Genomic DNA, 25,066 nt, shown 5'->3' with positions numbered 1-25,066 from the left:
CCTCTGCCCTGAAGAGCTTACAACCTACACGAGACAGACAAAATAAAGCAAATCAGGAAAAGTAGGATGAGCAGAATATTAATGATGAAACAGGAGAAGGTGCTGCTTGGAGATGTGAAGTGGGCTAAGGATTAAGATCTTTGTGGAAGCCAGCTCCATTTTTTCATCCCTCAGCTGACTCAGGTTGAAATAACCTGCTGAATGAATAAATGCAAGAGCAATGCCTGACTTTTGAGGGACCCAAAATGCTGAGTTAGTTTAAAATAAAACAGAAAATTTGTGGGAACCCGATTCTATGTGAATGAGAGATTTTTTTGGTTTAAAAATGTGGAAATGCATTTTTCACTGCTGAGCTGGAAAACTAAAACACAGTGTTCATCTTTGTATGCTCATGTGGCCACTTGTGGTCTTGTCAGTGCACATTTTAAATTTTCATTTCTATCAAAGTCTGTGGTAACTCTTAAAGAACAAGGCTCATTGTGGGCCTAATCCTGCCCCATTGATCTAAATGAACGGGAGTTTTAGCATTGCCTTCAGGGGGAAGATTTTCAGCCTAAAATAAGAGAATTCAAAATATGGTTCTGACTTTAAAAACACTGTGGTAAAATCAAGCATATATAAGTCCCTTTTTGTTGTTGATGCTTGGCTCAGATCCATTTTTAACATGCTGTTAGCTATCAGAAATATGACACTGGCTACCCAAGTGCATGCTCTGGGGTAAAACCTGTTTTTAGTTGCTATATAATCTCCTTTTATAACATGGTTAAAAGATCACAGAGACAGTTCTGGAAAGTAATTAAAGCATATTTACCAAATATTAAAAATTGCTTAGCACAGGAATGTTTAACACAGACACATAGGAAAAACAAACAGCTTCTCAGTTGGAAGCTCCGCGTTACAGAGACCATCATTGTTGAGTGCCTGCACAGCAGCAAACTAGATGGGACTGGCGGCCTCTTGCTTCTGTAGCACAAAAAGAGTAGAAGGAAGGAGTAAGTGTCCTGCATTAGGTAGCACAAGGGAAAATACTGGAGTCACACCATGCATTTGGCAGGGTACAGTGGCCTTCTACAAAGCCTGGTTCATCAGAGGCATCTCAGGAATTTGTCCTAATAAGCTAAAAATGTGTATAACTGATGTTCTGTGATCACAGTAGTGCCTGACATCAAGCTACAAGAACAGCAACCAGTAAAGAATGAAACCCGATACAGAAATTCCCAATTAACTCTCATGATGGTTACTATCGTGCCTGGTGATACTGAGAGATGCACCGTTTTATCTATTTTTTGTCAGAAAAAAACTAGATCCCCAAACTGCAAACACTTTAAACCTAAATATATAGACAGCAGCTTTCATGGGTTCAAGGTACTAATTAGCCTCATATTCCTCACTCTCTTAATCTTTTTTTTTTTGGCCACTGACCACCAGATGTAATTCTGAATGCATCCAGATCAATGAAGCTCCAGCTATGGACTTGTGAGCCATGAACCATAGGATAAAGATGTTGGACAAATCCATGAACGCTGAAATTGCAGTATGGAGCAAGCAGATGCATTCAGCAGCTGGGAAACTGGAGAATTGCTCACCCTCAGAGGCGGCAAGGAGAAAGCCAGACCTTCTGATCCCTCCATACCCATCGTAACCTCGGGACCTATTTTTAAATACGGAATGTGGATCCCCTAAGCGCCTGGGCCGGGCTCCACACCTGCTCACTGCAGGCCCACGGCCGGCCAGGAAACGGAGATGAAAGACAGTGGCTCGGTACTCTTTGCCTCAGGATTGAAACGTTCCTCCTGGACCAAATCCGGGCAAAGCCACGCCATCGCTTTCTGTCCTTCCATGTGGTGGGTTCCAATGTGCCTGTCACAGCAGGGAGACATCCCAGGGCTGCTGCAGCTGCCACCACGTCTGGGAGGAGGGCTGCTGGCGGGCCTGCTCCCGCCCGCCAGGCTCTGAAGCCCCCTCATGGCGGGCCCAGGCCCGGCCACCCCTTCCCGCCTCTACCCGGCCTCCGCTCCCAGCCCCGACCGTGGGCCCCGCAGGGTGAAGGGACCCTGGATGCAGAGAAGGCGCGATTGACAGCCTCTCCACCAATGGGAGCGGCGGATTTGGCAGCCGGTAGCCAATCACAGCCCGCAGCGGCTCTTAAACCAGTAATACCTCCCGCCTCTTGTCTGCGGGTGGGGAAGATGTGCGTGGCCGCCATCTTGTGTGTGTCACCCCCACCCTTGTCTTTCTCCTCCTTACGGACTCCCTCCCCCTCCACCGTCCGCTTTCGGCAGCCCGTCGCACCGTCCCGTCCTTCGAGGCGGCGGTGGAGGCGGCATCTGGGTAAACCGTAGCGGGATAGTGTGGCGGCGGCAACGGGGTGCCACGCTCAAGATGGCGGCAGGCGGCGTCTACCTCCTTCCCTCTGTGGCGGGCGGGGCGGGGCGTGCGCGCAGCGGCGTGCTCAGGTGACGTCAGCGCGCTCTGGGCATGGGCAGGTGGAGGGAGCAGGCAAAGTTTGGCCGGCGGTAGCGGCGGAGGTGGTGGCCGGGTCGCGGTTGCCGCTGCCCGGCGAGGGGCTCGGCTGGGTGTCGGGGCGGCCGGGCTGTGCGGAGCAGCAGCTCCTCGCCTCGCCTCTCCGCTCCCTCGCTCCTGCGTGGCGCTCCCCCTCGCGGCGCGGAGGGCGGGAGGGAGGGCGGCGGGCGCGGTGCGGCCATGGCCGAGGACCCCAGCGCGCTGCCCTGGTCCATCAACAAGGATGACTACGAGCTGCAGGAGGTCATCGGTGAGCGGCGGCGGAGGGGCGGGACGGGGAGGCTCGACCCCTGCCCGGCGTTTGTGGGCGCTGGGGAGGGTCTTGTGTGGGGCACCCCCTCGCTGAGGGAGGTGTGTGTCTTCGCTGAGGGAAGTGGGGGGGTCTGTCCCCCCTCGGCTGAGGGGGGTCCTGTCACGCACAAGGAATGTGTGCCCCCGGCAGCGATGTGTTTGTGGGGAGGGCGTGAGGGGGGGTCTCGGCCCCCAGCCCCGAGGGGGTGTGTTTCTCCGCTGAGAGAAGTGGGGGGGCTGTCTGTCCCCCCTCAGCTGAGGGGGGTCCTGTCACACACAAGGAGTGTGTGACACATCAGCGATGTGCCTATGGGGAGAATGTAAGGGGAGGTTTGTCCCCCCCAGCCCTGAGGGATGTGGAGATCTGGGAGACCCCTTTACTGAGGGTGGTGGTGGGGGACGACTGCCCCCCCCCTCAACTCCAAAGCGGGTGTCTGGGGTGCAGGCCCCCCTGCCATGGGGTGTGTGGGCTCAGGGAGGGGTTGGGTGGGTGTGAGGGGGCTGCTCCCCCTCCTCACACACGTGAGGGACCCACAGAGGGGCCGTGGGTCAACTCCCCCCCACGCTCTCCCCCCAGCAGAGGCTTGGAGCAGTCATGGGGGGCACCCCCCTGTCAGGGGGCTCATCTCCAGCCCCTGTCTCCCTCCTCACCTCGTGCTTGCCTGAGGGGACAGAGTGGGACAGGGCCCACACTGCGGGGGCTCTTCTGTCTGCCTGCCACCCCGCGAAGTGGGACATGCTGGCTGTGTCGGAGCAAACCCCACACCTCTCTCCTTCCAGGGCACCCCCTTTCATTTTAGGGGCACGACTCCTCTTGGCAGTTTCGGAGCCCTGCATTGCTTTGGTCCATGCAGGAGATGAAGGGTTTTGTAGTGCTGCCGAATGAGCCTTTTATCCTGGGTTTCTGCTGCTGCTGTGGATTTTCATTCATTGTCCTCACAGCTCGAGGCCCCAGCCCTTCTCTCCATTAAATGATTTTTTTTTTCCCCCCCCTCACTGTCTCTTGACTTTAAACTGCACAGTTACCAAAGGCCTCCCGCTGTACTGATTTATTGGCTGTCTCAACCATTTTGTTGGGGTGAGTGTTTGAGGGATATATTGCTCTAGGGCGAGTATGTGACACATCTGAGGTGGTGCCACAGGTGACTCTAAGGTCAGTGCCTCCCGTCTCCCTCTCCGGAGGCACTGAATAAAGCAGGAGGTGGCAGGGCAGGCTCCTGGCCAAAGGCTTTTAGGAAGGAGGTTAATTTTTAGAGTAATCTTTGCGGAGTGCTTTTATTTGAAGTTTATAAATGATGTAGCACTATCATGCCCAAGCCTTCCATCTCTGCCTCGTGGGGAGACTTGTTTTCTGTTAAGGAGGGTGGGAGAGTTTGTGAAAATGCTGTTTTAAGAGATTAAATTCTTGGCATTGTTTAAAAGTAGGAAGGAACTAAAGCTGTGGAGGGGGGGAAGTCCTTCTGGAAATCCCTGTTGCTCTGTGAGATCAGGCTTTGTTCTCTCCCTTTGCTCAGCCGTACTTTAGGAAGGAGGCAAACTCCTTGTAAAGACAAGGTGTAATCTTATAGATCAATCCTTTAAACCTCCTTTGGAAAATGTGCCTTGGGGAGGATGATGTTCAGCCTCTTTGAGGAGCAGGAGGTAAAGGTGCGGGGAGGAAGGGGGAGAACATGCCATCCATTTCCCAGGGAAAGGGATCTGTATTTTCACAGAATTTCATGGAATTTTTCAGAGTTGGAAGGGACCTCTAGAGATCATCTAGTCCAACTCCCCTGCTAAAGCAGGATTGCCCAGAGCACATTACTCAGGACCGCATCCAGGCGGGTCTTGAAAGTCTCCAGAGGAGGGGACTCCACAGCCTCCCTGGGCAGCCTGTTCCAGTGCTCTGTCACCCTCACCGTAAAGAAGTTTTTTCTCGTTTGTGTGTGTAGGAAATGCTTTTTCCCTTTGGGAGCCTACAGAGGGGTGCTCTGGTAATGCAAAGCAGGGATTTGAGCTTGAGTATCCAAGGATAGGAGCAAACAGACAATCTGCCTCTTTGTAGCTGAGGAGCAGAGCGGGATGGGAACAAAAGGGAATGTAAATACACTTCTGCTCTTAGGAGAACTTGCTGCTGGAGATGTGCACCCTACAGCCTCAAAGTATGAGGAGGAGTGCAGAGATCTGTCATCATCTCATGTTAACTGACAGAACTTAGGGAGAAATTAGGAAAGAAGTATTTAATTTCTTCGGTATCTTCTCCCTGTCCTTCTGTAAACTGAGTTTCTGTATGTTGCCTGCTCAGTGAATGTGTTGGCTTTCTGGCCTGCGATGGAGTGTACACCGAAATGTGTATATTGCAAATATATGGTTTCTCTTTTTAACTTTCCCATCCCCCCTTACTCTTTTCAAACATTGGTGTGTCTGCCAGCGTCCTGGATGGAGATGTGACACAAGTTTCCTAGCACATATACGATTTGTGGGACAAAATGTCACTGTGTTAACTGAGCTGGACTGCCTTGTCTCCTGTAAACCTCAAGGTTTTGTGTTTGTTTGTTTTTTTTTTTTTTTTGAGCTCTCTTTACCTCTGTAGTTATCCAGCAGGGAAGAGGCGTCCTGGGGTGGAAAGAGATGAACCTTGCACTGGTGCTTTTAAAGGATTTAACTTGTTTCCTGATGAAAAACATTGCTCTTTACACTTAGAGTCTGACATTCAGTAGATTACCAGCTCAGCTCTTTTCCCACATCAGAATAAAGGAGATCCATGTGTAGTCCAATTCCTTAATTTCTGCTCGTTTGGCCTGAAAATAGCCATACATGGCTTTCATTTGATATGGATGGCTCCATACCACTTTGGGGCAGGAATTGAAAGAGCAAGTTTTCTATCTGTAAGGAGAACTTCTCCTGTAAAACTGCCCTCCTGATTCTGGCTAATACTAAAAAAAAGGATTACTCAGCACTGGGGATGACTCATGCCACTATAAAGGTATGGATTAATGCCTGTGTCTGTTGTGCTTGGTTAGTGTTAGTTACTGCTGAGTAGCCTTTGTAGGTTAAATATCTTCTGTTCCACTGAATCGAGGAACCTTGTTCAGGATCAGAACCCGACTTTCATTTCAAAAAAGGATAAAATGGACGTGGGGTAGGAGAAGCAATTTATAAAGCTTTTCTATGAAATGTGTACCCAGAGTAGCGATAGTCTTTGCAGGTGAATATCTGGAGATCTATCTAAGAATCTGGAGACATCTAAATTTTCATCTAAAAAAAATGTAGTCTGTGCTGGTGGTTGTGAAGGTGGTCTTCCAAGCGTGGATTGCATATAAATCACAGCAGTCTTTTTTGAAGCTTGGAGGAAAAAAAAAAAAAAAAATTCAACCTCATGTTGCTTGTGCTGATCAGGTACCTGCACATGCGGGTTCCCTTGGATCTCACAATTCCTGTTGGAAATGCTGGTAGCGGTAGTGAAGTTGGTTGGAACTGGGTCATTCTCATTTTGCTACTTCTTTGGAAAGATGAGAGCTGTGCTGGCTGTGGCTGTTTGATTTAGGAGCATCCTCTTCTCTGTGAACAGCCTGTGCCAGAAACAGAAGATAAATTAGCGGTGGGAGTCCTCCCTTGCTCTGTTCCTGTGCCCTTTCTCCCCTGACAGATTCCTTCATAGCGATGAGGACAATGCAGGCTGTGTGAACAGATGTGGTGGGAGTTTCTTCTCCCCTCAGAAATCAAGCTTAAATTGAAAATTGAAGTCACCGTTTACTGAATGATTAGGTTTTTTAATGACTGCGGTTCATGTAACTTTTGAGTTGGGCTTTGGCTGTGACCGTGTTGATCTTTTGGAGTTGAATATTTAGATTTCTAGCCACGTTCTTCCCAAGCTCTACATGTGAGCGTATGTATGCATGTGTGGGAGAAATTTTCTTTTACAGGTATAAAGGAAAGTCTTAGAATTAAGATTTCTGCTTCCCCAAGTTTTATCAAAATGTCTGTGTTCATCCATCTTGTGCTTGTGTAGTTATCGCATTTATTGAAAAAGCACTGCAGTAGGAAAAGAGCAGCCTATAAGTGCTCACCAGGTACGACCGAAGTCTTTGGATGTAAAACCCAGCCTGGAATGGGAGGGTCCTGTCCAAAGTTTTTTTTGAAGAGTGGTGAGTCTTATGTGCTAGCTGCAGCCAGTTTCAGATTAGGCATCTATTTAAAACCCATTCAAGAAAAACGTTACACACTATAAAATATAACTGCTTAAGAACTAAATTGAGTGTTTAGACTTCAGTCTTCATGCCATATGTTTTGTTTTAGCGTTTCCTCCTGGGTTCCCACTCGCCCCCCAGCCTAGCTAAACAAAATTGATTCCTACAGCGTATTCCCAGTATTCAGGCTGGTTAACGCATTTGAAGACTTGCTTTGTGTGCTTATGTGCAAACTTTTTCCACTTAAAGTTGGTAGAAGAGCCTTTTTGTTGTTATATATTATGTTAAAGCTTGTATAAAATTAACTTTGGGCAAATGTAGATCTGTTTAAAAAAAATGTTGGTGGTCATTCATAGTACTTGGTCTGCTTGGGCACTGGAGTTGGGTAATGTTGAGTATCGCAGTTTCTGGAGTGCTTGGACATAGACAAATATATTTTCTTGTGTATTCCTGAGTGAGACCGAATAGCCAGGTTACTCCTGCATCCAGGCTACCTTTCCTTTGAATACTTGGCACATCTCATTTCTTTAAGACTTTTGATACCATTGCTATACTAGAGTAGGGCGAAATTGAGTCGATCTTCACCTCTTGGGAAGTGAAAGCAAAAGGTGTTTAGTTGTGCGTGTGTCTTTTGTTTAGCGTTTCTGTTGCTTGCTCTCAGATAGGAAGGAGGATAAAATGCGCAAGGAAGCAGACTGAGGACATACAAAGCCAAGTGGTGGTGAAAGAGGCTGACCGGAAAGAAAACAACGGTTTTTATCAAAGCCTTACCTGCTGATTTGAGGGGGGGATGGGACAGGACAGGGATGGTTCCTGCTGCTTCCAGCTATTCTGGGGTATTAAGAAAAAAACATATGGGGTGTTTCATGTGGAAGTAGTTCATGCTCTCCTGTGGTTGATTTCTGTGTGGTAGGTTCCTGGACTGATTAATGTTTAACGCTTTAATTTCTCAAGAATACCATTTAAATAATTTCAATTTAATGCAAATATCTTGGCTAGTGCTGGTAAATTTGGAAGTGCTGTGCTCTTGAGCACACCTGAGGGGTGTATATGCTGGCTGACAGATGCACGCCTGGGAGCCTTGTTCCTTCTGCAACTGATGAAATCTTGGAGAGGATAAACTCTTCCCCAGAATGTTTATCTATTTAAACTTGGCAGCTTCTATTTTATTTCTGAGTGTTAGCAGCTTGCCCACCAAATCAGTGTCTAGAGATGTAATCTTTTAATAAAAGTTGGAGCTGTTTAAACTGATGGGCAATAACATTGGTTCTTATTGCTAATTGTGTTAGTGTATTGCGAAAAACTACATTTTGGTCAAATTTTCTTGGAAGAATTCCCCTAAAATGCATGATATCCATTGTAAATCTCTGTAGCAGTAAATTTAGCTGTGGACATGCTAATGGAGTGATTGTAAACTTGGTGTTATTAAACTTTCTTAATAGGGAGAGACAGACTTGAGAGCTTTGTGGGTGTAGAAGAATAGCTGTTGGAGCAGTGGAATTTGGCATTGCAAAATCCTTGAAATATCAGGATCCTGGGACTTTCCAGATGAGTTTAGCCTATTATCCTGCACTCCCTTTAAAATCAAACAAGCGAGATGCAGATATGAAGAACTTGGCTCTCAAAGTTGCTGTAGTTTCCTGTGATTTCACCTATGGGAGTTCAGCCTTGACATTTCTAAAAGAACATCAGACTCCGTCTGTCTTTCCGGCAGTCATGTGGGAAGGTCTTGGAGACAGGGTTAGGTCCCTGGCTGACAGAAGGTCATTGCTCTTGGTGTATGAGAGGAGATGTGGTACCTCCTGATGTGCAAAATAATGCCTATGCTGATGAAGGGAGCCCATACTAAGAACAAAATCAAACTGGTCTGAGTAAAACAAGATTACTGTAGCAAATATTGTAAATACAGCTAAGTAGCAACAGGGTTACAGGTGCCTGACTAGGTCCATGATACCGCTTCAGTATTTCTCGTGTTCCTCTTGTGCATGAATACAAGTGAAGAGATTGACCTTAGTGTGGGATTCTGTCAGCTGTGAGTTTGGTCCCTTTGGTTGTCTGGGTGCGTTGTTTGCCTCAAAGCACTGCTAATGCGTGGAGCTCTCAAGTTAATTGTCACAGCCTGCATATTGCTTGGTTTTTACCGGATGATGTTGTCCCATCACTTAGCAGGTAGGGATTTGTGGTGATCCAAGTGCAAAAAGGAAAAATCCAATATTTCTTTTCACTGCTACTCAAAAGCTAGAGCATCCAGCAACCTTTTTTTTCTAAGTCCTTACTTTCACCACTTCCCAAGGTTCTTGAAGAACATTGTTTCCTGATGTGCATCACTGCAAGCAGAATGTCTGCTTAACACAGGCTTTCTTGCAATTAAGAGAAATTCCACCCCAGGAAAAAAAAAGGTTATGTATTTATGTATCAGCCTCTATCAAACCAGAGTCTAACGTGCCTTTCAAGGATTTCTTAGACCTCTTTGGTTCTGCATACTGCGAAGTCCGCAGGGGACAGCTGTCTTCAAGTCTTAAAGGCTTCACAGATCCCATCCATAAATGAAATACAGAGTAAACTCACAGCACTGGTTCACTTTCTCACTGAATCGTCAAATTAGCCAAATCTTCCCTCCACACATCCATTAAAGTTTTATACAACTTGTACTGCATGCTTGTGAAACAACACTCAAACTCGTATAACTCAGTCAAATTAAAGTGCATTTTTTAGGGGATACAGAAAAGCTTTTCTGAATAAGGTTTTAGTTTCTGGCCAAATTTCAATTTTCTGCCCCATCCGTTTTGTCTTTAGAGCTTCTGAGTTGGGGGCGGAGCAGAGAAAAATTTCTTGTTTTGTTTCATTTCACTGTTTTCATGCTAAACTGACTTTATAGCATTCTCCCAAATGGATATTTCCTTCAGGTAGGAAAGGAACCTATGTAAATTCATCTTCGAGAGAAAAGGTACAAGCAGCTGTTAAAGAATAGTGAGAGTTGAAATACTTCAGTGATCATCTCTTACTATAGTAAATTCTCCTTGTGTTTTGCCAAAATTTTACTGCTTTATAGTCATGAATGGTAATTTAAGCACAAACTTTACTCTTTTTACTGCTAGCACCTTGCTATTAATAAAGCTGTGTGGGAGGATGCTCCGATTCCTTTTCATCCATCCACAGAATTGTTAATTAAGTTAAAACTGCAGAGTGAAATTTTGACCTTGAGTACCCTTCTGAGTCTTCTGAGCACGTGGCGTGTCCTGTGGTATCCTCTACTTGCTTACTGTGTGGGAGAAGTTAAGTTGCTGTTTGTCTTAGAGCAGAGTTAATTGACAAGTTTTGCAGTTTGTTAGAGGGGAGAGTGTTGTCGGGTAGGAAAATGTTCTAAAAAAACTAGTTGTGAACGTGGAATTGTATTTATGTGCTTGTGGTCAGGGCATGAGATTATTGCATCTTGTGGCAATTCAACATATGTTTTGTAAAACTGAAGTTTTCCTAAACATTGGATGAAAGCTCTGTAGTTACTGTTGGACAGGTTGTGTGTTTTCATTTTTGATTGGGTTTAAGTTAGGCTTTTGCTCATTTTTGGTCTTCAGGGGATTCTAAGTCCACTTTCTTGGGCTCCCGAGTTCATTCCATCTCTCTGAAAAGGAAGCTTTGGAAATGGTGCAGAGAGTAGTGGAACATGATGGCATTTGAAAAAGTGAGAGAGCAAGTTAATGGCTATGGGATGAGAGCACTTACAGAATATTTCTCTTAAGAAAATTAGCTGTCCGTGCTCAGAGCTGGTACCTGTTGAGGTAAGTGGGGCAGCTGAAACAGCAGTCGGGCATTTCAGGCCGTCTCCAGCTTCAGGCAGGCAACGCAATATTAGGTTATCTTGATGGTTTAAAAACTCATAAAGAAGATGCTTCTTGTCACAGAGTAAACACTTTGCCTTCAAAATCCCCAGAGATGGATTTCATTATGTCAATTTTCAGAACAAAACCGGAAAGCTACTGTCACTTGCTTAGCTGAGATACAGAGCTAGAAAGGACTCCCAGGGTCATGGGGTCCAGTTCCCTGCTATAGCTGATGCCAAATTGTATAATCCCTATACCAAATTAATGAGTGCTTGTCTTTGAAATGGCGCATGGGGGAATTACAGGCACACGTTCTATTAAACACTCAAACCTCTGTGTGACCCTGTCATCGCTGTATGAAACAGCTGCTTAATGGATTCCCTACGACAGTGGGAACTAACAATGCCTTCTCTTTAATAGCATGTCTCTGTATCTCGGTGTTTTTCTTATGCTGCTTGCTTTACATTCAGGCTGTATCTGCAAGGACACCTCCCAGTTGAAGGCACGGGAGAGCTGCAGCTTGGCGTTTGTACTGTCTCCAAACCTTAAATGTGTTGGCCACGAATGTGTCTGATTTGTGATTCCTTAAGAACTGCAAGTGGGAAACGAATCCTTTGGAAACTTGATGTTTTGTATGTCCTCACCTGTAAGAACTTCACCTCCTGTGCCATTTCTTTGTTAACCTCTTTCTGTCTCTCACCTTGTGAGGTTGCATGCCACGCAAGTTGAAAGTTGACACTGTAAGTTCCATCCCTTCACTAAAGTAAAAATTATAATCGAGGATGCCAAGTGCTGTCTAATAAATAACTTGGTATTAACAGCTAAGAAATACCTGGGTATTGACTTCCAGCAAACTGTATTTTACTGGAAAAAGCGTCTTGAGCATGAACTCTTTTCCTGTTGAACGGCTCACCGATGCAAATCTTTATTTGAACAGCTGATGGACCAGCAGCCTGAGCATAGTTGTTTGTCTGGATCCTAAGGCTTGGGATGGTTCTCATTACTCTTAGTTAAAGAAGGTAATTTTTAACCATGGGCTAATCTTGTGTGCTGAACACAGTAATAGACGCAGAAAAGACTTATTAGATCAAGCTATTCCCTGAAAAGAAAAGATAATAGCCTTCAAGAGAGGACGTATCTGATACTTAAAAGCTTATTTACCCAAAATAACCACTGTACTATCAAACATCTGCACTGTATGCAGACAGATTGTTCTGTTTAGTGGAATCCTGGCCAAATGAAATATCCTCTACAGTTAACAATTAGAGTTGAGACAGAGTTCAGAGATAAAGGTTGCGAGGGAAGAAAGGAGAATGCTGGCTTGGCTACTGTACCGGGGCTGTATTTCGAGCCTTGATAATACCTGATGACAGCCAGCATGATATTTACGTTGCTGCATATACCATAAAGGCAACTGACAGTGATTAAAAGGGAAGGATAAACCTTCTCCAGTAATATTGCTGTGTTTGGAAATGAGATGTTTGAGCCTGCTTTCCATCGTGCAGAATTAACACTGCATAGCTGCACTGCCCTTTAAATTAGCCAGAGATGCTGGCAAGAAATCAAATGAATATAATTGGTTTCAAACTGAAAATCTAATTTAGGCATGCTACTAGCATCTTAAGTAAATGTGGCAGGTCACACAGGACTTGTGTAACTGGCCCTCGGAGCACAGTGTAGTTGCTGCCATGGGGAAAATGGTCTCAAAGGTGTTCCCAAATCACCTCGGCACCTTGTGCAACTGGAGGGTGTTTGTATTTTCTGGTGAGGTTCTGGTCTCTTCCTTGCAGACCATCAGGGTGACAGTAGTGGTTCTGTCCTTTTCTTGAGGTGGGCTTTGGGTTAAATTATACCTGCTTAAAGGTATGATAGGGTTATATGCTACTTTGGAGTAATTTGGGGCTGCAGGAGATGAGGCATACAGTCACAGCAGCACCTTCTGGCCATATGTCTCTTCCATGCTTTGGTGTTTGCAGTGAAAAGGTTGGGGAGCATATTAGATGGGCTGATACTTGCCCCTGTCCTTCTCCCCACTGATACCATCTGTGACCAGTGGCTTTTTCTCTTGCCTGTATTTTCTTGCATCCTGTTTCAGTGCAGAGTCCCACGGCTGGGTGACTGCAGCCCTTTGCAGTGTTCATCACCGCTCGGCAGTAGGGAGGTGGCTGGAAGCCTGGCTCAGCTGTGTGCACTGTAAACTGGTGACTGTAGGTGAAACAGTTCATTGGTGAAATCAAACAGCAAAGTGACCCGGTGACAATTTTGTCAGATCTCTTATTGACATGCTTTGCATGGCCAACCCTATTCCTCACCCTCCGTTCTAGTCCTGGCCTGTGTTATACTGACAGGCTGACCGTTTTCTCCCCAAAGCTGTCACTTCTGTGCTTAGTCTGTAAGGATTCCCAACCTGAATGTTTGCTGAAGGTGGGAAAACAGATGACGTTTTTCTGTGTTCAGGCCCTAAGAGATATCGAAAGAGTTTTGAGAGAACAATGCGGCATGGGGTGGAGTGAAACTTTCCATAAGACTCCCCTTCCTTTCTGCAGAAACCTTGGCATTGAGTTGTGCGGTTTACAACAGCTAGATTTCTCTATAGCTTAGAAATCAGAGTCATTTATTTATAATGTGGAGTTTGATGGGGCCATGGGGAGATGTACCCAGCCGTGGCTATTGCCGATCACTTGCTGGTGGCTCTGAAAATGATATTGGATTTCATACAAGTGACTGGATATGGGTTTGCATTCCTCCTTTCGAGTTTGAGAACTGAATTAAAGACCTGGGCAATAAGTCTACAATGTCATTCTGTATTGATGGACCACTGGAGGGGAAGCGTGTCTAAACAAGTGCTGACAGCACTGTATGATCTTTACTGGTTTATCGCTGTTCTCTGCCGTACATGGAGCATTAGGCGTTCTGAGCAAGACATTGTCTTACATGGGCAGAAACCTCTGAGCTCTGAACACAATGCGTGGGTTTCAGTGGTGTTGTCAACAGCGAGAGCTCTCATCAAGATGGTGAATAATTGACTGTCAGCAAGTTTACGTGCAGTTCAAATATTTTGGCTGTATTTCAAATTTGATAGCTGAGTTTCAGAAATCTGCTGCTTTTTCTGAAATTCTTTGAACATGCTGGATTAGTGCTGGAATATGAGTTGTCCGTTGGATACGGCAGGTACTAACATGAAACAACTGAGCAAAGATTCTCGGGCTTTGGGTAAAACATGTAATTGAGTCTTAACAACACAAATCCCTTGTGTGTGAGTACTGTTTGAAATAAGTGGCCTCGCAACTTGCACAGAATTGGCAAACTACTTGAGCTCTGGCTATACTGGAGTAAATGACCAGAGGTCAATACAAAGAGATACACCTGCAATTTAAATGAAGAAAAAAAAAAAAAAACCCAAAACAAAACCACCATAGGAGTTCACAAGTAATAACTGTGCTTTGTCCCATTCGTCTTTCCAGTTCATTCATTAAAAGGTCTAGACTGTAGTCATCAGACGTGCTGGTGTGAAATAGAAGTAATTTGTATTTAAGTCTTAATTCTGTGCCTGGACATAATACCTCCCAATTATCACCCTTTCTCAATGGGTTGTCCAGCACATGCCCTGTGTCTTAATGTTCATACAGTCACCTTTGGCTTGAACCCAGCTAAACATTCGTGGCACTTGGCTGTGCTCAAGGTGAGCCCGAAAGAGGAATGAACGTGCTGCATTCAATGATGTGAGTTAGGCTGTATTGAAGGGCGGGGTGACATTTTGACATTGGCCACACGGAAATGTGAAGTTTCAGAATAATTTATTTAAAATAGGGTTGAGCTGTTCTTTCTTTAAAGACTCTTCCTCAGAAATACGAGGGTAGCTACTCTCTTGTAAATGCCTGCCTGTAGGACTGCTGCACACGCGTAGTGCAGGTGTCTTCATATATATTGTGTACTTATGCTGTGATATATAGTCAGTGGGGACTGCTGATTTTCCTACACGCCACCACCCCACCCCCCAATATAGGCTTTAAAACTGGCTTCCTTACAACTGTTCTGTTAAATCTGCTTTTGCTTTCTGGCTTTGCTTATGCTTCTTTGTTGTAAGAGATGATTTATTTCTTTCCTGCACTGTATTAGCAAGTATTTCTTTCCCTCTTTTCTGCTCAGTATCTCTTCGCCTCCACTGTAGGTCAAGTTGTGCATGACTGGAGTTGAGAGAGGGTGCACCAAGTTAAACCTGGCCTCTTACTGCCTCTACCGGGGTTTTAAATCAGGTATTGCCATCTTGCACTGTGGACGTGTCGTCCTTCAGCTTGTGGAGAAATGACTGTAAAGCCCTATTTCTCTATGGGAAATACTATTCATAGTAAATCCCTATCAGGAGCAAGTGATGGGAATTTCTGGGAGTGAGTGGGCTGTATTGGTGCAGCTCTGGGAGCTTCCCGGGGGTAGGCATGTGTCTGCGCTCCCTGTGTCACTGTTGGAGGGGAACTCCACTCACTATTGTGGTTGTGTTGCGCTTTTTTTTTTTTGTCATCTTGGCCATGGATTGCTCTGCTGTTGCTTTAGGTTTCCAGAAGTTTTCCAACCAGGCACAGAACAAAACTGGCTGAATTCGCCTTTACTGGTTTCACTGCTGCTCGCACTGTTTCTAACAGCAGCGTTCAGAGTCGGCTTGCTGTTTGGGTTCACTCTGAGCAGTGCTAGAAGCAACCAAGTGATCTTCCTGCTGATTTGGGGCTGTAACTTCACTTCTAGCATCGTTAACATTCGCAACACTCTTCCTGCAGTACTGCACTGAGTAGGTGACACTTTCCTGTGAAAGCTTTCTCCTCGCCTTGTGTGAGCAGACTTTTTGCGTCCTCTCTGTGTCAGTACTCGGAATACGTCTGAGTCCCATTCCGAATTCCCATTGCTTTTATTAATGCTCTCTGTAACTGTCAGTGTGGATCGCATCTTCCATTTTGCATCAGGAATTTGACACATAGTGGGAAGATGGCTTGAAGAGCTATGACTGTATTGAAGGACCATTAGCGTTGCCTTACTGCACTCTTCCTGAATCGTCAGGCTTGTGTGAGGAAGACTTTTGACACCAGTGGACTCTTCTTACCAGATCCTGCATGGGTAAAGCAGCATTCCCACCCTGTACTGAGCTGGTTACAAATTTAAGAGTAGGCTTTTTTGCTAACTTGTTTTCAGAAGAGGCTCATTCTTTGCGAGAGGACTCTCTTCTCACCAGAAACCTCAAAGGAGGTGGAGAAAATAGAGACATAACTTTGCCTTTGTAACAAACGGACCAAACACTGCAAGATCAGTCTGAGTTTGCAATCTGGTGTTTAATTTCTGGTTTAATTAGATCTGTAGCTGCCATGTGCTCTGCAAGAACACTTAAGAAATTCTATTCCCAGTCTTGTAGCTTTTTGTTTTTATTACTGTATTGTCCTTGGAGTGAGTAACCACAGAGCAGGGCTCCCACAGCTCTTTGGCAGGAGGCTGTCAAAGAGTTGAAGCATCCGGAGATGGAGCTTGCCGTCCCTGTGCCTGCGGTGGCCGGCATGAATACAGAGTCTGTGTTATGAAACATTAAAGGTCTCCTGGGCTTTGAGTGTCCTGTCTGTGTGATCTGGAGTGAGGGCCGTTAATGTCACATCCTTGACCAAGAGACCTTGGCCGGCCTGTGTGTGTGTGATCAGCTGAATCTTCTGCTTGTTATGATAGACGTGTAATCGCATAGAAAGATGTGGAGTGAAGCAAACTGTACTTCTGGTTGCTTCTGCAGCTAATCACAACAGGTGATTTCTTTGGTTGTGTAAGATAAAGCCTTTGAGAGATCGTGCCGGAGCCCACAGAACATAGTTCTGAATTTTTTCTTTTTTTTTTTTCCTACCTGAAACTGGATACCTGGAGACTGAAAGCTATTGCTTGGTCCAGAGCAGCCTTGCAGGGAAGTGTTTTGTGTGCATTGTTCATAAGAGGAAAACCCAGGGGCACAATTATAAACAGAGCCTGCGTCATGAGCGGCTTTCTGGCACTGCACTCCAGATAGTGGAGGACAGATTCCAGATCTTGCTTAAAAATAGAGAGCTTGTGTGTATGCTGGGGAATGGGGAAAGGAGAGGGCAGGGTTGTGCAGAGATGTTCAACTGCTCATGGTCTAATACTGCAGGAGACTTGGGAGGTGTGGATTTCTTCAGCCTTAGAAGAGTGAGCTAAGGGGGGTGTTATTGCTGTCCTCAGCTATCTAGTGGGAAGTTGTAGAAGAGATGAAACTGGACTCTATGGAGGTGCATAGTGGAAGGCCATAGCTGTGAGCAATGTAGGGAAATCTGATCAGATAGTGAGGTGAAAAAAAAGCTTTACTATGTGGGTGGTCAAACACAGGAACAGCCAAAAAGCTTGTAGAAATGTCTGTTAAATGTATTTAAATTTAGACTGACTTTGATGCTGAGGAACCTGATCTAACTTGGGGTTTGGCCCTGCTTTCAGCAGGAGAGTAGACCAGAGATGTCCAGAGGTTCCTTCCAATCTAAGTTGCTTGCAACATTCATTTGACCCTGGAAGAGGGTGTTTCCTCTGTGGAGGGGATTTGATACCACATTAAGATAAAGACTGATGCTCCAAGACTGTTACAGAAGATGTCCCCTATTGATTGAAACAGCTGTGAGCAACTGAGTTACCTTGAAGGGAAGTTTTCACATCTCCCAGGATACCAGAAACTCAGTTTGCAGTAGTGGGATGGGTTTAAATCTTGGGCAACACTGGTGGGGTTTTCTTTGTGGTTTTTTTTTTTGTGAGTGCTCTTTCTATGTAGCTGCTTGAAGTTGCCGTTGCGCGTGGTGGGGGAATACTGTTCAGAGCCAGGATTTGATGTTTGTCTTGTGACCATTTGGCATGACTGTTCCCATTGCTTAAGCAGATATTTCTGCCAAAAGGACCTCTGGCTTCAATTGCATTCGCCTGGGAGGAGGCATCAGTGCAATTCATCCCAGTCTTACTGGGAGAGCTGCAATGTCCTTATGTGGCTGCAGAGATTCAGTTATCTTTGGAAACAAAGTGTATGTGAACATGCTGTGTCCTCAGGTCAGTCCCCTGTCTTTCCGGTTCTCCAAATAGCCTTGAAATTACTGGTTTCCATTAACTTTAACAGAGATTTCGGAGGGTTTTTTGTTTGTGGATTTTTTTTTTTTAAATAAACAAACACACAAGCTTCATATAAGTTATGTGACAGCAAGTGACTGCAGAAGAGATGGCGTCCAGCCTCTCTTGAAGGCTGGAGGTGGACTTCTGTGGGGAGTTTGCCTCAACTTGAGAAGTTCAGGCTGGAGCTCTGGATGCTGAAGGTACAGGGAGCATGGATCCTGAGGACCAGAGGAGATACTCTGAGAAAAAAGGCTTAAGTAACTGAGTGATTGGAGACTTTTTGGTTTGGGTTGTTTTCAGCCTTTCCAGAGGTTGGTTTTATTTCAGAAAGAACCATTTAATCATAGAAAACATGAAAGAAGCAAGGGTTAGAAAGGGTATGTTTTCCTCCTTAGGCAGTGTTTCCTAAAGTAGGTCGTGACCCTTTTATGCAGGAATTTTGCAGCTGCTGTGCTAAGGGTTGGAATTGTATCTGAGCCTATAGAGGTGAAAGCAGGGGGTATTAAACAGATCCTAATACCACTCGGGGTCTCTTTCCTCCCCGTCCTCCCCCAACCCTCAGCAAAATGATCTGCTTTTCAGGAATAAAGCAGCAAGCATTTGGCTGTGCCCAGTTTTCATTGTTTTGCTAAGCTGTTATGCTGGGAAGAGATTAACTAGGGAGCAATTTCTCCGAAAGCTGATCTTGACGGAGGCTGAGGGAAGAGCCTCAGCACTGACCTTGATCGGAGTGTCTTGGGGTGGGGAGCGACCATCAACTGAGCCCAAGAATGTTAACCCAGTGCTGCCCACAGCCTTGCAGCTGAGCAGCGCCAGGGACTGCAGTCGGCTCTGAACGCAGCAGATCTGTGTCTGCTGGGAGAGCTGGGTTGTCTAAGTTGTGCCACCCTAGCACAAACTGCCCTTGTGTCTTGCTTTTTTTTCTCATTGAAGGTGGTTCATAGCAGCCAGGGAAATCACTTTGCTCCCCACCTTTCTCCATATGTTTGTCACTGCTCCTAAAATTTAAAAAACTTCCTTGCCAGGCTTGCTCTCTTTCTCTCCATTGGTGTTGTCATCTCTCATCTATGCTTGTTTTCACTTACCAATGTGTTTAGCATCCTTGCTGCGGCTTCTCTCCGTTCCTTCTCTTGCCACCCTGGAATTTCACAAACAAATTGTATGGCTGCAAAGCCCCAAGTGGCTGTGTTGCTATGTTTTCTGTACTCTTCAAAGAAGCACGGAAACCCGTCTTTGTTCGGTTCCAGAAGCGCGGCACGCCGCCTCTGCTGCTACCAAAGAGCAGCTTGCTTGTGGCACATCGTGCTGCAGCTTGGCTTAATCCTTGCTTGATACGCTTTTGAGATTTCATTGTTTCTCTATAATTAAGTGCTACAGAGGAGCTGAAAGAAATGACGAATTAGCAGGAGAGGGGGGAGCAGGGAGAGCAGGTGGTGATCGAACTGGAGAGAGCTGCCAGAGAAGTAGGAGCAGCAGGGAATTAAATGGGAGGAGTTTTGAGTTCAGATGATTCCCTGCCATGTGCCCAAAAGGATTTAGTTTGGGATTTCATTACTGTTCAAATAATGCCGTACACCCATAACAGGTCGGGTCCCTGTAGGCTGGGGCATTGTCCAAACACTTAGTGAAAAGCAGTTTTTGTCCTGAAGTCCTAGCAAGCGTTGATCAGACAGGCTCGAGGACTGGAGAGGAGCTGTAGAATGCATGTCCTGTTTTTAATTAGTCTGCATCTATTGTTTCTGGTCGTAACATTTAAAACAACCAAAAAATCCCCACACCAAAAAAAAAACACAAACCAAACAAAGAAACAAAAAAAAAAAAACCCAAACCCCAAAAACCAGCCACAAAGCCATTCTTTGTGTAGTCACTTCTATAAAATGCTGGACTTCACTCTCATCTTGTGATACCACTACTGTAGACCAAATCTTTCATGTCTGGATTGTAAGAAGCATCTCTGCCAGCCATGCTTATACCAACTGGGTTTAACTGGCACAGAATTCCTGGTACATCATCTTGTGGGGGGAAACAGATGCACACTGAAGCTACTGAGTGTCTGAGATACCCAGAAAGAGTCTTTGAGCGCAGATACTCTTGTGTTGATGAGGACCGTGCAGGTAGGTAGCTTTAGAGACAAAAATATGCACCGCAAAACTAACTGAAGAGTGAAAAGAGGTGTGTGACAAGACAGTCCTCTGAGGTGCACAGTCGTGTATTCTTACAGCATCTGGTTTGTGTTTTCAGGCTCCGTCTATTACTGTGCACCAAGGCATCCAAAGAAAGAAATCATAATATTGGTGCTTTGAATGTGTCAGCAGCAATGCTTCTTCTGGGATCTAACTCTTTCTAAAGAAATGATACAGGCACAAGTGTTTGTTTTTGGTTCTGACTTCTGAAAGGCTATTGCTGTAGGGAGACCAGCAGTGCTAGGAAATGCAGACTCGCTTCTCCTGCCTTCTGTCACCACTTCTGTATGCTCTGTTGTCTTTGTCTTGAGTCACTTTGTGTGTTTTTACTTTTTTCCACCCCAAAGAAGCAGCAGAAAAGTTTAGAGGAGCAGGTACTGGGTGAAGAGCAGGTCAGTGTGACTCAGGATTCCCAGTGGGGGCAATACATCCATGCTGGGGCTGCTGCTTTCGCGTTGGAGTCCCGCATCTTGTAGCGGACAGGCAAAGCGACTACAAGGAGTGTATGTGGAGGTTTCCTTTTTGGATATTTGTCCCGTGGTTAATATTGTGTATTTCAGCCCGGATTCTGGCACTCTAGCCAAAGTCAGCTGTCAAAACCTCCTCCCCTTGCTTTTTCTGAGTGCTTTTTGTTAGTGGCTGGCTAGACTCTTCCATTGTCCCCATCCTGTGCTCAAGACCTTGATTATAGCACTCAAACTTCATTTTCAAAGACCCTTTTAAATATTCTTGTCCCTATTGCTATCCTTTTCTTCCATCTAAGCTTCTCCTGGTAGATTTGTTTTGCCCTCTGCTAGGAGTAGTCTCTGAAAAATAATATGCGTGAAAGTAATACATGGCCTCAGTCTTGATCTTTTTAAAAACTCATTTGCTTCATGAAATAGTACAGCTTTAGCAATCTTGCTGTTTTGTATTCTGCACGTTGCATCCTTCTGCCATTAAAATGTAAACTCTTAAGCGCAGGGAATCAACTGGCAAGCTGAAGCTATTGTCCAGGGTACACTTGCAATGCCATATAAAGTGAAGTGAAACTCCTGTAGCTCCGCTGTAGTGGGTATTGGTTGAAGGTCAGAGGAGCAGAGTCCCACAGTTCAGGGCTTTGTAATTTGTTTCAGTGTGACTTTGGACGGAACACTTTTCATATCTTTCAGGGCTGGATTACAAGCTTTTTCCCCACCCGACACTTTATTTGAGTTGGGCTGTGACTTTCCCCAACTCACTGTGAGGAGTCTCTTGATGGTGGTTGTAGGGAGCTTCAGTAGCCTTTGTTTGAAGATGAGATTGTAGGGTTTTGTCCTCAGTTTATATGAACAGACTAGGAAAAAAAAATAGTTTGTAAGAATGTTGTGCTTGACCTGTATTGTAGAATCTGGAAGCAAGTTTTACAGCGTTAAGAGTAGGAGAATCTGGTAAAACAGGTGTTTCATTGCAAAATGCGGAATAGCTGTTCTCATCTCCTTCATCAGACCAAATGGGTTCAAGAATTATGCCTGGGTTAATGAAAAAAAAATAGCTGTGGCTTTATTTTTAATAACTTTTTAGAAAAGTGTTGGCAATAGGGAGCTCTTGTGCTGTTTTCCACCCATTGTACTCCTTTTTTATTAATTAGAATTTATTCTTCTGCAGTGAAGTGTGTAAATGCAATGAACCGAGATAGGGGTAGAAAATAAAGCAACAAGGTGTCTGATTGCTGAGACTTGAATGTTGCAACTATTTCTGGCCAACAAATAGGAGTTTAACATCAACTTGATTTTAAACCCCACTGTTGCAAACTCCTTTTGATATCAAAGGGTATGGTATTGCTGAGCAGTTTAAATCCAGGACTCTTATTCCTGCTTCTAGCAGTTGAACAACTGTACACTAAGACATTTTTTCCCCCTATTTAAATTTAAATGTTCTGTAGCTGTGGTTTTCAACCTGCTTACTGAGGTGGTGTGTTACCATGTGAGAATGGAACTGAACAGGCTTGAGTGAAGCCTACCTCGTGTCTTTGCATAAAATGAGGGGAGGCGAGAACAGCAATTAGTACGTAAAAATATTTGAAAAATCTCATTAGTGTTGGTAGCAATGAGCGTGGCTTGTTTCAACACTTTGGGTGAACACATCAGGTTAAAAGTCTGTGTGACCTCTGTGGCCTTTCTTTTAAAAGCACATCAGAAGAATCACTCCTCTGTTATAAGTAAGCTGGAGTCCGGGGTGGGTTTCTTTTGTCTGCAGAGCTATGGTGATCCCTCATAAAGATCCGCTTGTTTTTGTTCGGTTAGCCCAGTACTTCGATGTTGCAGCTGAGCTGACCTGCTGAGATACACAGCCCTGGAGTGTGGACTGCCTGTGGGGTTGCCCTTAACTGGGTTTTCGCCTGGCTCTGCTGTCTTTACTAACTGGCACTCGCAATTTTGTTGTCTGACCTCCCTTCCTTTCTGCTGAAGTCCTAGAAGATGTTGCTAACTCTCTCTCTTTTTCACCCACAGGGAGTGGAGCGACTGCGGTGGTGCAGGCAGCCTTCTGCGCTCCAAAGAAGGAGAAGGTGGCAATTAAACGGATCAATCTTGAGAAGTGTCAGACGAGCATGGATGAACTCCTGGTATGCAATCAAAATTGTCTGGGTAGTTGTATTTCAGTTAGCATCATCTCTGTTCGCTGACTGCCTTAAACAACCTTTCTTGAGGTGGTGTGAGGGTGAGGGGACTTGACTGATTTCACTAGAGGCAGTCCGGTTGTCCTGGTGGTGCGACACTACTTAAAATGTTAAAACGATCAACCGTTGGAGAACTTAGGCTATTTGTTTAGAGCTAAGTACTTTGTATAATCCCTTTGTTTTGAACAGAGTTAATGTGCAAGTGTGAAACTCAGCTGTGCCCAGAAGAGCTCTGCAGTTTGAGAGGGATCCAGAGCTACACGCTTCCAGACTTTTTAAAATTTAAGATAGTTTTGCTTTCCTTTCCTGCAGTTCTCTAGTTTTTTTTTTTTCCCTTCCACCTGTAAAGAGAAAAAAATGAATAAATAAGCTCTTGTTTGTAATCTCTTTCTGGTACTGATGCCAGCTAAGGGATCACTCTGACATATTGCAGGCTGCCATATGGAAACCTCACTAATTTGAGTTCAGGACAGGAGGCAGAGTCTTTTGGAGCTGTAGCTGTGTGTTTCCTCTGCTGTGTGCCTCTATTCTCAAGATTTTCTCAATGGAAAACAGCTTCTGGCAGGTAGTGGTGGTAATTAGAATCTTTTTTCTCATCTGGCTTGTATGTTGATGGGCTTCTTCGTCTTCTCCTTTACTTGTGCATGAGCTGGTCCTTCTGTAGCGCAGCAGCTGCCACATCTACCTCACATGTGGAAGGCCAGGCAGAAATAGGCGTTCCTGTGAGCATTGAGGCATCTCCACTAGAGGTGAGAAAGCTCTCTTTGGTAAAACTTTCCATAGTAAATATTGGCTGGCAGGGGTTGAGGAAAGGTGGGAAGATGAGGCCTTGTACCACCTGTCCTTCTAAAGCAACTCTCTAGGAATTTTTTAATGCTACCTGTCTGTCTTTCCACTTGAATCCTGACAGCTTCTGTAGTGTTACCTCAGGCACTTGTTTTGGTGACTGCAGTTAGAAAGTAGAACAGAGAGAATTTGGGAGTCCTGGCTAGCTCTTCACTTGTATGATCTTCAGCAAGTCACTTGAACCACGGTTCCAGTTTCTGTCTAGTGACTAATGCTATTTTTATCATTATAGGTATCAGCAAATCTGCTCTGGTAAGGAGCAAAGGCTCCATCCAAGCTGTCACATTTTAGTATGCCTGTGAAGGGTTGCGTGTGGGACTGTTAGGATGACCTGCATTCACGTCCTCTTATGGCTCATGCTAGCGTAGGAGTTTGAGATGTCTTCCCTTTTCACAGTCAGTCTTTTTGTCCTGATACCATTCCTTCGTACTCTTCTCAAGTGTCTTATGTGGCTTGTCCGTACTACTGTGCCTCAGTTGTATTCTGAACTGTACTGTCATGGTGTAGTAATTGACATTATTAGTCTTTTAGTAATTGGCAATTCTAACTATAGAAGGGTTAGATTCAGAAAGATGTGCCGCAGAAACTTGGCGAGTAATTTTAGATAAGTACTTCTAATAGCATATTTTAAATCTCTGCAAACCTGTTCCTCACAATAATTTTTCTTGTCATGGGTAGGACTGCAATGAGTTGCCATTATCAGCTCTCCTAAGTTTCCGATTTTGTGACCAGATCTACTGGGGGTCCCTGTGTGGGCTTGTGTATGCAACTATAGATATTCTTGAACTTAAAGGCATGGAGAGGTGGAGGGGGGGGAAGAGGATGGTTCTGAGCTGTAGGAACTTCCTGTGGCAGCGGTCACCAAGGTAAACACGTTGTCTGAAAAAGTGTTTTCTCTGGGTTTGTTCTGAATTCATCAGTTTATTGCATGTCACTTCTCAGTGCAAGAGCCCAAAGGATGGAAGTTCGTGATTTGCCTGCTCTGTGCTCTTACCTTCCCTACTTTTTATCTTGTCTCCATATTTGCTTCTTCCCCAAAGTAAATATTCTCAAGCTTTTCAGTCTTGTAGTCTCTGTTCATGGCACTTTCTCCAATCAGTTTAATTACCTTTTTTTGAGCAACTCCTTGTGATTGCAGGATTGTGTTGGGTTTTTTTTTTTCTTACAAAAAATGTAAACGTAAGTCCGTGCAGATTACAGTGGTTTTAAGAAGCAAGTGCAAAGAGAAATACGATGAGTTCATACTGGTGTATGTTACGCCACCTCCCTGATTTCTCCTCTCCCCAGTGCAGTTAAAAACACAAATTTGGGCTTTTATTAGATCCATTGTGCTGAAGGTATCTGAGCACAGTAGTCAGTTTACAGAAAACCTTGATGTGCTACCGGGGGTCAGGACAATGGTCTTGTGCTATAGCACTGCCCAGTCATCAGGCAATGGGATAGAAGAGGGATAATTGTGCTTAAATTCTTTTT

At 45.0% G+C, this 25,066-nt stretch overlaps 1 protein-coding gene across 1 annotated transcript in view; it reads left to right on the top strand.

Moving 5' to 3' along the window:
• The first annotated feature begins 2,470 nt into the window (after positions 1-2,470).
• OXSR1 (oxidative stress responsive kinase 1) overlaps positions 2,471-25,066 on the top strand; it is a 94,753-nt gene continuing 72,157 nt past the window's right edge. The window contains exons 1-2 of the mRNA XM_054190694.1: positions 2,471-2,773; positions 22,581-22,693. Of these exons, the coding sequence (XP_054046669.1) occupies positions 2,704-2,773; positions 22,581-22,693 (183 nt within the window). The 5' untranslated portion in view covers positions 2,471-2,703. The remainder of the gene's footprint in view (positions 2,774-22,580; positions 22,694-25,066) is intronic.

The sequence above is a fragment of the Rissa tridactyla genome, chromosome 2, assembly GCF_028500815.1.
Source record: "Rissa tridactyla isolate bRisTri1 chromosome 2, bRisTri1.patW.cur.20221130, whole genome shotgun sequence".
Taxonomy (NCBI): Eukaryota; Metazoa; Chordata; class Aves; order Charadriiformes; family Laridae; genus Rissa; species Rissa tridactyla.
Note: the sequence above shows the minus strand (reverse complement) of the source record. Positions and strands in the feature narration are given on the sequence as shown.